Below are 13770 nucleotides of genomic sequence, written 5' to 3'. Positions count from 1 at the left end.
TTTTCCAAGTCTTCCTGGAGGTTTTTACAGTCTTCAAGTGATTTAATTTGAGTATATAATTTTAAGTCATCTGCAAAGAGTAAAGTATGCGATTTCTTGATGTGCTTAGTTATGTCATTGATAGTGATGAGGAATAATGAAGGTCCAAGGTTTGATCCTTGCGGTACTCCCGATGTAGCATTAAAATTTTTGGAGATATGACTTTTGTAAGCTACAGATTGTTTACGATCACGTAAGTATGATGTGAAAAGTACTAATGCTTGCTTAGAAAGATTCATAAGAGCTAGTTTTTCAAGCAAAATGTCGTGGTTAACTAAATCGAACGCTTTCTGAAAGTCTGTATAGATTACATCCACCTGCCCTCCTTTGTCTAGTTCTGAAGCTATAAAGTTTGTTATAATTGTCAAATTAGTTGAAGCGGATCTATTCTTGAGAAATCCGTGTTGGTATACAGAGATACTGGATCTAACATGATTAAGTAAGCGATTGTGTATTATATATTCATAAATTTTTGCAAATGGGGATAGAATTAATTGGTCTAAAGCTTTCTATATTTTTAGCATTGCTAGTTTTTGGAATAGGACATATCAAGCTTTCTTTCCATCGGTCTGGAAAAACATTATATTTTACGGACATGTTTAATAGTATATGTATAGGATGTTTTATGATATCAATAGTTCCCTTTATTATGTAGGGTGGGATACCATCAGGGCCACACGCTGTTCTAGATTTCAACCTTTTAATGGCATGTTCTATTTCTGATATTGTTATTTCAGTGATTTGGAAAATATCGAGTGATATACTTCTAGGTTCGTGTGACATTAGAGCATCAGTGTTATAACTCACAGGTTCATGATTGTAAACAGACTTAAAATAATGTGCAAAAGCCTCCGCAATATCCCTGTTACACTGTAGACTTTCACCATTATACATAAGGGGGCCATTAGTCAAATGCCTTGTTTTATTTTTGATAAAATTCCAAAAGTTTGTTGGATCATCTGCTATGCAATTCTCGGAGTTAGCTACGAATTCTTTGTATGCTTTCGCAATTTTTGTCTTTACCTCCGTCCTTAAACTACAGAATTTATCACGGTAATATGTATTGTTGTCTATTGTGTTCTTCCACTTTTTGTGATAGTACGATTTGTGTTTGATTTTTCGAATTATTTCTGAGTTAAACCAGACAGGAAAGATTTTATTACTGGGATTCTTTTTAGTTGGAATGCATTGTTTAAATACGTCGTCAATTGATAAAAAGTTTCTACAGCCTTATTTACGTCATTTAAATATGAAAGGCAATTAAAATTAACTTTTGAAAGTTCTAAATACAATTTATGATAATCGGCTTTTCTGAAATTAAAACCAGATGATCTATTATTTACTTTTTGTTTTGGAAAACGTTTAACTGAAAGCGCTATAATTAAGGGTGGATGGTGATTGTCTATAGGTACCAATGGTGAATTTTCACGGTTTACTTCAATTTCGCATGCATTCGAGAGTACTAGGTCCAGTGTACGGTTATTGGTATTTTGTATATTATTATACATAGTTAAATTATAGAGTGACAGGAAATTGAGGAGGCTTTTACATTTAGTTGAGGAATGAGTGAAGTCAAACATAGAATTATTACAATTACCCTCACAGCTCAACACTGATTTCACCCCATGTAGCTACAGCCGGCAAACAACATGGGAAGCGATTGAATTTCTCACATAATGAAAAAAAAACATTCACTACAATTTCAGCGCGTTTTCACTATATTGTATGTACCAAAGACAAACGCTGAACATCACTGCAGTGTATGCAATAGACCTTCATGAAGACTGACCTAACAAGGTTGTTGTATCGACGAACTATATGGAAATACTGTGTCTCTGAGTAATACAAAGTTTCTCAGTTTTGGGTTTGGGCGTTACCAGAAAACTGGAAAAACTTGGTGTTGGTAGTAGCTTCATTGAGAAAAAAAAATACTTCTCACGATTCACAATTTTCTTATTCCTAACTAACTTCGATGGAAAATGGACCGACACAGGAGGGTCCCACAAGTTGTCCCTAAAATCTGATTGCTACATAGCACATCTGATAGTACAACATGAGAAATGAAAATGGACAAAACTTGAGGTGCTATGGACCAGAAGGATAGGAGCTACGGGGCTTTAAAATTTGAATATCTAAAAAATTATATCATGGAATTATGTATGTTTAAAGTAAATATCTTGAAAACTGTTAAAGCAATCAAAACAAAAGTCGCACAATATAATGAGAATAAAATGCCCTATCGAAAACCATAAACAGTGTTGCCATAGATGAAGCAGTGTTGCAACCCAGCATAAAAATAATTTGCTTGAAATAGCACCATGTACAAGTGTGCACAGATTTAAAATGCACTATTATCACTAAACATAATAGTGAAGTGTAGAGGTACAGTGTTGGACACTGTTGTAGCTCCAAGTGCTGAAAATGTACAATAGAGAAATCTGATATGTGGCAACAGAGGGTAATTTTAGCGACAACTTGTGGGACCCTCCCGTGTGAGTTGATAAATGTTTTAGGTTAACGATATAAAAAAAAGTTCAGAAAATAATAATAAATTAGCAATCTTGAATATGTTACCGTTCGCTTTGACTTTTTGCTCGGGTATGCTTTGGAAATCACAAAACACATTTGTCCTCACGCTATTTTGAATGTCTTATCAACAGTTCGATGGAGACGAACACATAGAAAACTAACTGCCTGATCTCTTGAATAAAGAGTACATTGTTGATTGAAAAAAGAAAATTAATATTTCAGAATGTTTTAACTTCTGCGTTTCTTATACAAAATGAAAAATACACTGCTCCACAAAACTTAAGCAACTCGAAGAAAGTGGCAGAAAATAAAACGACACGATCACTGCACCAAGTATAATGAAGAAACTGACGGTCCAGATGCACAATGTAACACAAGTGAAGACGAGCAATACAGTTAGGATGTACAGAGTGACCAAAAAGTTCAGCACAACGATACCTCAACAGGTGAAGCTGGGTTGTGCGAGGGCATAGGCAGTCTATATGACGTGTGACTACCACAAACAGCTATACAGGCACGACATCTGGCCTCCATGCTGCAAATCAGAGTGTTGATCAAGTCTTGCGGCAGATGACGCCACTTCTCGAGGAGAGCTGTTTGCAGGTCAGGGAGAGTGCGTGCTGGTTGACTGCGCTGCGCTAATAGCCGCCCAAGAGCATACCACACATGTTCCATGGGATTCAAGTCCGGCTAATATGCAGGCCATGCAATGCGCGTAATGCTTTCGCTCTCCAGATACTCGGACACAAGATGTGCACGGTGTGGGTGGGCATTGTTATCCACGAACAGGGAGTCTGGGCCAAATGCTCCGCGGAAATTGCACACACGTCTATTGAGAATATCATCCCAATACCGTTGTGCTGTCAAAGTGCCATATTGCACAATATGGAGGTCCGTTTTCCCATCCAGCATAATTCCACCCTACACCATAATGGAACCACCGCCATAGGATGGCCGTTCAGGAATGAAGTTTGGATGATAGCGCGTTCCTGGTCACTAAAGTCCGACCTCCCACTAAAGGCCTCTGCACACTAAAGTCCGACCAGAATCTGGCGACAGGCTGAATCTCGACTCATCGGAGAACATGACACGCGCCCACTGGTGTTTCCACCATGCAACATGTTCCTGACACCATGTGTAACGCGCACGTTTGTGCTCCAGTTTCAATGGCATACACAGCACAGGCCTTCTTGCATACAGTCCTTCTCTATTGAGCAGCCGACGAACAGTTTCACGACTCATGCGTTGTCCTGTAGCCTGAAACAACTCATTGGCCAGTTGAGAGCATGAAGCTTGACGGTTACGTTTGGCAGAAATTGTGAGAAATCGGTCATCGACGGCGACGTCTTATTCGGACGGTCTCCTCCATGACGTCTACTCATTTTGGAAGCGACTCTACAGCCTCGACACAACACTTTTGTTCACGTTGAATTCCTGCGCCACTTCCACTTGCGATCGGCCCAATTCCAACCGCCCAATTATTCGCCCGCTTGGCGAATGTCAAAAGGCTTGCACACAGCGCATGCGCGATGCGCGACCGTTTGAGTGGTGTTATCGAGTTCAGTTTTATGTCAGTTGTGAGTCAGAGTTTGAGCTGACGGTTATGTCTGTGTTATATGATTCGCGTGGCTGTGTTGTGAAAAATTCAGTGTTAAAATGGAAGGTGAAACCGACTCAGGTCGGATTATACATTGTGACCATCGTTCCTATATCAAAATCGGAACTCTACGTGGAAATAATCCAACTGAAATTTAAGATGTTTCGAGAGGTTTGTGGAAATAGGGTAGTAGATCGTAGCACGGTAGTCTGCTAGTTTCCGCGAAGTCGTGTAAGCACTGTGAACAACCGAAGAAGTGGAAGACCATAAACTGCAACAGATTACACGTCTGAGAAAATTGTGAATGATATTATGATAGAGGATCGGCGAAAAACATGTGAGAAAATTGCATATGATGCTAGAACGTCTGTCACTTCAGTTTACAAACTCATTACTGAAAAATTAAAGATGAGAAAAATTGTTCCCAGATGGGTTAAGCATGATCTGAGTGAAAAGTAGAAAGCATGTCACAAAAGAATCGCAGTATAATTGCTTCAATGTTACCGAATAGCCCTAACTGCACAGGATATGATAGGCATGTGTCATTTAGGTGTCCCAGCTACTTTTTAGGTACCCGACACTTGGCACATATGATATTCATGTGCTAAGTATGTACTTCAGCTACCTACAGTTTTAGGTACTTGTTACACCCAATTGATATTTGCAATTATGTAGACCTACCACAAATATAGCATTTATATACCTGGCTCAGTTTCGCACTCTAACAGTCATTTGTTTTTATGTCGTCACTTGGGACATATATCTGTCATGTTCCACGTACGTCCTTTAGGTACATACTGTTTCAGATATTCTAACAGCACAAGATGTGCTAGGCATGCTACATTAAGTGTTCTAAATTCATCTCCAACATTTGATGCATATGTTGCTTGTTTTTCTAAGCGATTGTGTACTAGAAGCAATAAACGCATCAACTTTATTTGATGGCAACTGTCGACGATCATTTGAAAGTGAATATGGAAGAACAGTGAAATAAAGTAAATAGATACTCGTCATTTTGTTATAAAATTACATGGTAAGAAGATTTTATCTGATCCCAAACGGTTATCGTCGAATAAATGGTGTTAAAGGAGCACTCTGATTAGCCAAATTCAAAAGACCTCAACAATTTATTCTTGTACAAGCAACATTGTCTTCATCACCTCCGTGGGCAAGTCGGTAGAGCTCGAGGCTAGTAATCCAAAGGTTGGTGGTTAGCGCCCACCTTAGGCTAGCCCTATATATATTTTTTTTACTTGTTTAAAGTGTTGTTTAGACTCACCTTAATGTAAACACATTACGCATATAGGCGATTTAACATATTTTGGGGGAGTAAATTTGTGGTTCATTGACGCTTACGACATGGGGAACATATCTAGAACATACTAGGCACGTTCCCCCCGTACATGTCAGGCATGTCCCTAGGGGCAGACATAGACTGTGACTGTCACTTGCCATTCATGTGATTTCTCTCTCAGAGGTACATATGGCATATACTGGACACATTCCCATGTACCTGAGGGAACATGATAAGCATGTGCCTGCTATGTGATTGTGCTGTTAGGGAGAGGGAGATCAGCTTCTACGAAGCCCACCAGATTTTGATTTGTTCAACAATGAAAGTGCCCTATCCGGAATACAGAATTTACCAAAACGTTGGGAAGCTGTCATGAGCAAGAAGGAAGATTACATTGAAGTCCTGTAAATGTATTTTGTACAATAGATTATTTAGTTCCATAATATATTTCAGTGTGCAGAACTTTTGAAATGACTCTCGTCTATTCCACTAGAAGAGACATATTATCGACAAAGTTAATGTACTTAAGCATTTTACCTCATAAAAAAACATTATCTTCATTCTAAACACTATTTTAATTTGTGCCTCTTCATTAGATATTGAAACGGTTACAACTTTCACAAACAAGATGTGTGTAAATATATAAATAATTTACTTACATATAGAAGTATCAAAATTATTCCAGTCGTACTAAACATCATCCTTTCATTACGAAAAAGATATAAAAAGAACGTCGAAATACAGAGCTTCAGGTTAAGATTTTATTGAATTTTGTTTCAAGAATGTTGTTGTGTTCCTCATATTAGTGCATTGTATTAAAGAATAACTTATCTTCTTTTTTGAATATGCTAATGTGTATCATATGTTTATATCAACATTCATTGTGAAAGAATTAAACAAAACCGACAAATTCTTAGCAGTTGTGCAGAAGCAACCATAACATAAACTTGCAGTATTCTTACTTCTCAACTCATTGCAAAAAATACTCTTGAAACTGTAACTAAAATGCGTATATGTTGTACAAAGATTTGGTGTTATTAATTTTATAAGTATGAAATTTTTGTTTAAGAACCAGATGAAAATAACATAAAAATATACTTGTATCTTTGTAATATATATATATATTATTGGAAAGGCCGTAATCTAATGGTCCAGGGCCTAGAGTTGAACGGTATTCACTAGGTTATGGCATATACTGATGATGTAAATTTAATAGGGGATGATAGGAGAACAATAGAAAGAAATGCAGAGATCTTATTAAAAGCTTGCAGGGACATGGGTTTAGAAGTAAATTCAGAGAAAACTAAATACATGGAAGTGCGCCAGGACCGGAATGCAGCAAATTATGGATGCGTTAAAATATTAAATAATACTTTTGATAAAGTGGATAGTTTCAAATATCTAGGATCAATATTAACAGAGGAAAATCATTTTCACGAAGAAATTAAATGTCGACTAAAAGCAGGGAATTCGTGTTACTATTCGGTTCAAAATCTCTCGTCGTCGCGAATTCTGTCGAGGAATTTGAAGTTTAAAATATACCAAACTATAATCATGCCTGTTCTGTATGGTTGCGAAACATGGTCCCTTACTCTGAGGGAAGAATATAGACTGAAAGTATTTGAGAACAAGATCCTGAGACTAATTTTCGGACCCAAGAGGAACGGGAATGGGGAATGGCGGAAACTTCATAACGAGAAACTACATAATTTATACGGTTTGCCCAACATTAAGATGGATCTCGCAGAGATAGGAATACAAAGTAGCAACTGGATCCAATTAGCTAAGAATAGAAGTCAGTGGAGAGGTTTTGTGAATGCGGCATTGAACCTCCGAGTTACATAGGCCATAGAGTTAGTTAGTTAGTAGTCTATTGGTTATAGCGTTGGACTCATGTCCGCCTGATCCCGGGTTCGATTCCCGACTGTTGCTTTCCAATTTAAGGCGTCCACCTACCATCGTGAGGCAAACTGGGGAGTCATATGAAAACAGAACGTCACAACCACTAGGTCCAGAAAGTCCTGTTCATGTGCTCACCGCTAGGCAGGTAGTTCATCCGATCGCAAACAGATGGCACTGGAGTAGGCTTACGCACACAAATGGGTTGTTACGCCATGTGGTTTAGCTTGGTTTATGTATTTATTATTAGTAATTTGCATATTTTAATAAACTTTGCTAAATATAGTAAAGAGAATTATGCAATTTATTGAATGGAATATGGATAGCCACTTTTCTACATATCCTTTAGTTATTAGGTATCCAATATTTCTTTACTAGTGTGCAGGTTGTATAAAAACAGGGAGCATTATAGATTTAAAATGGGATTCAGGTACCCACGTTAAATTTACTGTTACTCGTGAAAATGTTAATGGATTAATTTAATTAATAATCGTTTTAACTGTCTAATGCAGAAAGCAAAATTCATTTCATTGAAGAGTTATCGTAAGGAGTATTTTATCCTTGTACAGAATGAAGGAAGTACAAATCAAACATGGATCAAGGTTCTTAAATGGTTCTTTAGAGTACAATGTATTGACACAACTAAATAAAAACAGCTTTCAAGCTTTGAACGGATTGTCGTCATTGTCCACCATTTAAAACCTTAATTAACTCAGAACTCGGTTTTATGTACTAGAAGGACGGCAAATATATTTCTATTACTCTTTTTGATTTCTTCTTTCGTCTCTTCTTTCGTGTGGTAAAGCAGTAGCAGTCTGCCCATTCCAAATGTGGGAGCTCCCTTTTTTATATACCAGTTTGTTTACGTTTTAGTGTACATTACCTAGGCTAGTTGCGTTCTTGGGATTCCCTCGTAAACCCTCGCTCCCTCCCGTAGTCCGTTTCCTTTAGTCTACAGGAAACAATCCTGGACATTACATGAAATATTGTTCCCTTTTATACTCAGTGGAAAAGTCGTTTCAAAATTTAAAAAAAAAAAAAAAAAAAAAATCTTTGTCAATCGAAATCAATATGTTAGTAATCTCAATAATAATGCAAGTACCTCTTTAAATAGACTTAAGTACCCCGCGTAGCGTAGTTTCCTAAGGCTCTTGTCTTTGGTGTGAGTGGTCTCGGGTTCGATTCCCAGTGAGAACACTCGGTCAACGAAGTTTAAAAGCTTTTACAGGCCAGGCATCCTGCGTGGTGTTTTCCTGATTCACATCAGGTAATTGCCTAGATGGTACCTAACATGCAAGTCCAAGGCTGCTTCCTTCCTTCCCTTTCCTCGGATAGTCTGATCGTCGAAGGACGTGTTCACTCACAAAGTAAGAATTTGTAGTTTTCTTGGTTACTGACGCATTGTTTTCTTGGTTACATAAAAGAATCTTATTTCCTATAGTTAATGGTGTATCGTCAATTTCTAATTCTCTTTTAGTGCCTCTTTCTTCTCACTAAGATATTCCAATTATTAAATTATTTAATATTTATCGTCTAAATAAAGTTGTTGACTGAGTACTAATAATAATAGTATTCTAAAGGTAACCAAGAAAGTTCTGTTGCTTTTTCACTCACCACATTCGAACATCGATATGTCACCTAAAACGTACCTAGAAGATCAAAAATAGTCTCCATCAGCATCGGCGACATTCTTCCATGGTTCTGGAAGGCCATGGATTCCATGGTAGAACTTGGTGGGCTCTGAAGCGAAGAAGGTATCAAGTGCATGTTGTATTACTACTAAAGTTTTTAATTGGCGTCCTCTAAGATGATTGTAGAAGGAATGGAAGAAGTGATAATCAGACGATACAATGTCCGGCGAGTATGGTGGGTGCAATATTGTTTCCCATCCAATGCGTAGAATGGTGTCCTGAGTCATTCTAGCCACGTGGGGCTTTGCGTTGTCCTTTAACAGGAGGACCCCTATGCGATTCAGAGGTGCTGGCTCCAGAGTTTAGTTTTTCTTGAACACAGCTCAGCTGCTGATAGTACACAACTGCATTGATGCTCTGACCAGTTGGTAGCAGTTCCCGATGCACAATGTCGCAAGCAGTCCACCGAACACACAGGAGGACCTTCTTCTGGTGCAGTGTTGGTTTTGGCTGTTTTGGAATCGGTTCAAGGTATGCTAACCAATGATAACGGCGCCGTGGAGCTTCGTACAGGACCCACTTCTCATCGCGTGTCAACATTCTGTCCAGAAATGGCTCCTTCCGTAGACGAGACAGCAAAGAAACACAGGTATCTGTTCGCGTTGCCTTCTAATATGGAGTGAAATCATGTGGGATCCGTCGACCCAAGTTGTAGTGCTTCCAAAGTTGATGGAGGTGCTACCGAATGGTTACTCTACTCAGAGGAAATTGTAGTCTCCGTTCCTTACATGTATGACCACTGTTCGTCTCAATTACTGCCTGAAGATCGTAATTTTGTATATCTGTTGATCATCCTGCACATGGTGCGTCTTCGAGAGTTTCGCCACAATCCTTAAACTTGTTAAACCACCGCTACACTGTCCGCGTAGTCACGACACTCTCACAAAGACCTGGCATATCTTCCGCCCCGCTGCAGCGGCGTTTGACCCCAGTTTGCACTCGTACAGCATACACGTTTTTATAATGCTCTAAGAAGGTCCCATGTTCATTCTGTCCTTACGCAAGTTCACGGTGTAACTGAACTTCCACACCTAGGTAGTATGTTGGATATAACAACTGATCTTCGCCTTATCTCCATTCAGATTCAACTCACGGTGTGAGGGCTAGTTAAACAGAGACCTCCACAAAATGTGAGAGAGCTTTCTTGGTTACCTTTATATTACTTTAATAATTTTAGGTTAGTCAAATTTACAGAGGTATTTTTTTAAAAGTAAATTTTTTCGTATACTGCGTTTATCAAAAAGGAGTTTGCAACTTTGAAACCTCATGTTGCTTTATTTATTTAGCTTACGGACTTGGTTTTGATGTCATTTGGTAGTAAAATACATCAAGGTTTTTCTTAAACTTATATCTAAGGAGTTTCAATGTGGCTTCCTTTGGGGATGCCGTACATATCCCATCTGAAGTCGATTTCTGCACTATTTCCACCCAAAATTCCTTACGTGCAATTCTATCAGTGTCTTTTAATTATAGTACAATTTGTAATTTGTTTGGTTTGAGATGCACCTGTTTTCTCAACACACTTCAAACTGTGATGTGTTAGACGCCCAGCTATCGAGAGGACGCCGGGTTGTTTTTTTTCCGAACTGTTCACAAAGCTTTGTCTCACTTGCTGTACAACGTCTTCAAATGTACGGGAACGACCTGAAGATTTGTTCTGTCTTACCAAACATCCAGTTTCAATAAAACACATATGCTACTGATAAATAGTAGGCCTACTGGGAGGATTTTTACCGTATTTTGTACGAAAATTAAGTTGCATAGTTGTCGCAGACTTGGATTCTTCAAACTAAAACACACAGCTAGCACGCTCGGGACTAGTTTTGCTGTAACTGCAGCTAGCGCTTGCTGTGGCTTGTTTCTGAAGTAGATACTACGAGAGTCAAAATTTCATGTCTTTCGCTACAAAATGACACCAAAGTGATGTCTGTAAGATGAACGAATAAATCAATATTAGTTTTTAAAGTTGTATAATGCTCTTTGATACACCCTGTATTACGTATATTTGAATGTTCCAGAATCTCTCTTATTATTTGTTATTTCAGTTATCGCCTTATTTTCCATGGCTTTAAGTTTAAAATGTGGTGAGTTGCTCAGCTTTGTTTTCGACTATTTCTTTATTTTGAGTAATAGTAACTAATTTCCTAGGATAACTATGTAACATAAGTATATATCACAATCGCTTCCTGGTTATATATATATATATATATATATATATATATATATACTATTTTGTCTCCGACTATACAGAGTAACGTGAGGAAAAATCTATTTTAATTTACTTTTATGTTCTAGAAATAGCTTTCTTTATGTTGGTGAATATTGATGAGATACCAATTTTCTTTAATCGTAGAAACCAACAGAACAAAACATTCTTTCATTTCAATTCTATTTTCATAGCACCAGGTGTGACCAAGACAGATAGGCACCTGCCCACAGTCGACACTGTTGCTAATCAAAGTTTATTTGAACTAAAACACTCTTATATGTATGGTGTTTTTAAATATTTAGTGAGTTTTTGGATATTTTCATTTAGTTAGTTAGCAACATTTACATGCTTGAGAAACTGAAATCAGCAATTCCCTCACGAAACGTAGAGCTCCGATAAGAGAATCAATGTTCATGGAACTAAATATTTTTCTTAGAGCATAGTTTCTATATTTTTATGGGTACATTATGTGTTTGCTTATCTTGAGTATTTGAACAAATTATAGCCAACCCTTCAGGATTTTCTCTGTTAAAATAACAAAGCATCAGCCACCCTGACAAACTATGTTCTTAACGAACAATCTGCATTTTACCTTAAGCAGAAGTGAACATGCTGAGTGAGGAGTTCATCTCTGTCGTATAAGCTGCAAAGATCATCAAGAAACCACATCTACAATAACCCCTTTGCTAGAAAGTAATTCGTTGAAGCTGTTACTCCCCCTTTTTCCCTCTTCAAATAGTGCAAATAGTGTGGAAATGTGTAACGATGAAAATGTGAAAGTTTATAAGTGATCCACGATCAAATAGGCATTTCATAGCAATTTGTTAAATATTTTTATTACTACTTGAAGTTGTAACCTCTAAGTTTTGTGGAAATTTTTGTGTGCTGTGTGTGTTCTTTTTTAATAATTCCAACTACCAATAAATCTTCGTTATCCAGGTAATGTATTTTCTTTTTATATTTTTACAATTTAAAGTGTCTCGTAGTCATATTGAATTGCATGTAGTTTTAACATTCCGAACCACGGGTGAACAACTATGGAAATGTAGCTATAATTATCTTCCAGAAGACAAACGGTTACAATATATCTCAAATATTTCGTTGACTTGATACATTATCGAGAAGGGTATAAATCAAAGAAGTTTTATCAAATGAGTAACAAGCTTTATTACTAATTTACAAAAATTAGAGTATTTGTCATAAATATGATACACTTGTCTTAAATTTTGCTGTATAGCTTTGTTCACATCTTTTGATTTACGGGACGTCTCCTTAATCTGTAAAAAGAAATAAAAAATAGTTATTATTGTATATAAAACTTATCAACTGGATTTTTTGTGCTAATAGTACATAAAGAATGCGGTGCCGAATTTTCTAATTCTTAACGCAAGCGCAAATTATCAAATATATCTTCTATGTATATCTCATTAAGTTGACTTTTAGAGTAAAAGTTGTCTGTTAATCGATCTTTACGTATTATTAATATTATCTAACTGGCAAAGTTATTATTAAAAATTTCTAAAAGTTTCTATAATTTTAAATAGGATTTTAAAAATAATATATAAAATTATTAAACATGTGACATAACTGAAGTATAATTTTATTAACTTAAGCTCAGGAATGGCTTGGGGGTTTTCCACCTTCGGCAGCGACCTGTTTTCTGTTTCATAAACCCACATTACTGTTTCAAACACATCTCATGGTTTTCATTTGAATAATCAAGAAATGCTACCCTAATGGTTCTTGTTCGCCTGTAACAGTGTGACAGCAAAACACATTACCGATGCCACGATGGGTTCAAGTGAATTGAACAATTAGAGTTGCTCATCGCATCACAAGAGGATCACAGCTTAAATTATCTTTTCAGATAAAAGAAAAGTTTCAAGCAGGTTATACCTATTATTTCGAACTACCAGTGGCATGAAAAATCTTTCGTGTAGCTGGGCGCTCTCTACACAGCGCATCATTTACATATGAGCATGGATCTCCTTGTCATTCCTCACAACATATGTCCCTTTACAGACACAAGTGAAAGATGTCTTGATAAAGGGAAGGTTTTTTGATTATTTTTTTAATATCTCGCACCGTTTGCAAGATTGAGCCTACTTCCGGTCGGAATTTCCAATTCATGTATGATCAGTGTTTTCTTTCTTCTTGCATGCAGTATGTAATGGAAAACACATTACACACTCAACTAATTATAATATCAATGATATATGGTGTTCATTGGGCAAAACACTACAAACAATAAAGATTCATCTAAGACTAGAGAAATGGTTATCCTTCGTTTTTCTTTATCATTTGGTCATGAAACAAACGCCTGAGTGATATATTAGAACTGGACAATCTACACAAAATTGGAAATCGATCAGTGAAAACGGCATGTTTCTAGCACTTGTGATTTTCGACATCTCATTGTCGAAAGGATTGAAGACAAACATATAAAGTTCTCTTTAGAGACAGATATATGAACCTAACATTTTAATATGTAGATTACAAAATATTCAGTGAG

General features: G+C 37.0%; 2 protein-coding genes across 9 annotated transcripts in view; both read right to left on the bottom strand.

Moving 5' to 3' along the window:
* Positions 1-6277, bottom strand: part of LOC145683693 (uncharacterized) — a 97560-nt gene extending 91283 nt beyond the window's left edge. For 5 of the 8 annotated variants that reach the window (XM_081755056.1, XM_081755058.1, XM_081755061.1 and 2 more), the window contains exon 1: positions 6119-6276. In XM_081755056.1, the coding sequence (XP_081611182.1) occupies positions 6119-6160 (42 nt within the window). In that variant the 5' untranslated portion in view covers positions 6161-6276. Of the gene's footprint in view, positions 1-6118 lie in introns of all 8 variants that reach the window. The other 3 variants (XM_081755060.1, XM_081755062.1, XM_081755064.1) reach the window with 1 other exon arrangement.
* Positions 6278-12400: 6123 nt separating this feature from the next.
* The window catches only part of LOC145683692 (uncharacterized), a 246666-nt gene continuing 245296 nt past the window's right edge, over positions 12401-13770 (bottom strand). Inside the window, exon 64 of the mRNA XM_081755055.1 lies at positions 12401-12535. Within this exon, the coding sequence (XP_081611181.1) occupies positions 12531-12535 (5 nt within the window). The 3' untranslated portion in view covers positions 12401-12530. The remainder of the gene's footprint in view (positions 12536-13770) is intronic.

The sequence above is a fragment of the Thermobia domestica genome, chromosome 4 (assembly GCF_964235325.1).
Source record: "Thermobia domestica chromosome 4, izTheDome1.hap1.1, whole genome shotgun sequence".
Taxonomy (NCBI): Eukaryota; Metazoa; Arthropoda; class Insecta; order Zygentoma; family Lepismatidae; genus Thermobia; species Thermobia domestica.
Note: the sequence above shows the minus strand (reverse complement) of the source record. Positions and strands in the feature narration are given on the sequence as shown.